We start from the raw sequence: 719 nt of genomic DNA, 5'->3' as shown, positions 1-719 counted from the left end.
ACTGCGCCACCGCTATCCTTCCCCTCCGCGCACGCGACCATGGCGGAACCTGAGCTGCAGCTGGTGGCGCGGCGCATCCGCAGCTTCCCCGACTTCCCCATCCCGGGCGTGCTATTCAGGTGTGGGCACGAGCCGGCTAGGCGTTGGCGCCGCGCTCCGGACTCCCGGCGTGGGCGCGTGGCCGGCCCGGGGATCCCGTGGGCCCCAGGCCGGACCAGTTCCGGGTCACCAGCCTGCCTCTGTTCCCAGGGACATCTCGCCCCTCCTGAAGGACCCGGATTCCTTCCGCGCTTCCATCCATCTCCTGGCCAGTCATCTGAAGACCAAGCACGGAGGCAAGATCGACTACATCGCAGGCGAGTGGCCGCGCCCGGCCTTGCCCGTCTCCCCTGCCCAGGCTCCCCCATCCTTCTTCCCTTCCTGTTCCCCGTAGCCTGTCCCACAGCCATTCCTTCCTTCATCACCCCCTGGCCCTCATCCCGCCGTTCTTCCCCTGGGCGTTGTCCAGTGAGTGACTACTCTCCCCCCTGCGGGACCACCTCTGACCTCTGATACCCTCACTGCCGGTTCCTGCTAGAGATGGCCTCTGCTGTACCCTCGAGTCCAGGGCTAGCCTTTCCTCTTACAGGGTGCAAGGTTGGCTAGCACTCTGAGAGCAGGGTTTGTGGCGTTCACGTGTGCTTTCACGTGCTTTTGGGGGTCCCCGGACCTTCAGATAG

The 719-nt window shown here is 65.5% G+C and overlaps 1 protein-coding gene across 1 annotated transcript; it reads left to right on the top strand.

The window, feature by feature from the left end:
* Positions 1–6: 6 nt before the first annotated feature.
* Positions 7–651, top strand: LOC103728236 (adenine phosphoribosyltransferase-like). The gene is made up of 2 exons (XM_008826326.3): positions 7–119; positions 250–651. The coding sequence occupies exons 1-2, from the start codon at positions 40–42 to the stop codon at positions 431–433; spliced, it is 264 nt and encodes an 87-aa protein (XP_008824548.1). The 5' UTR covers positions 7–39; the 3' UTR covers positions 434–651.
* The last annotated feature ends 68 nt before the right edge of the window (positions 652–719 follow it).

The sequence above is a fragment of the Nannospalax galili genome, unplaced genomic scaffold, assembly GCF_000622305.1.
Source record: "Nannospalax galili isolate Female #2095 unplaced genomic scaffold, S.galili_v1.0 C48045721, whole genome shotgun sequence".
Lineage (NCBI taxonomy): Eukaryota > Metazoa > Chordata > Mammalia > Rodentia > Spalacidae > Nannospalax > Nannospalax galili.
Note: the sequence above shows the minus strand (reverse complement) of the source record. Positions and strands in the feature narration are given on the sequence as shown.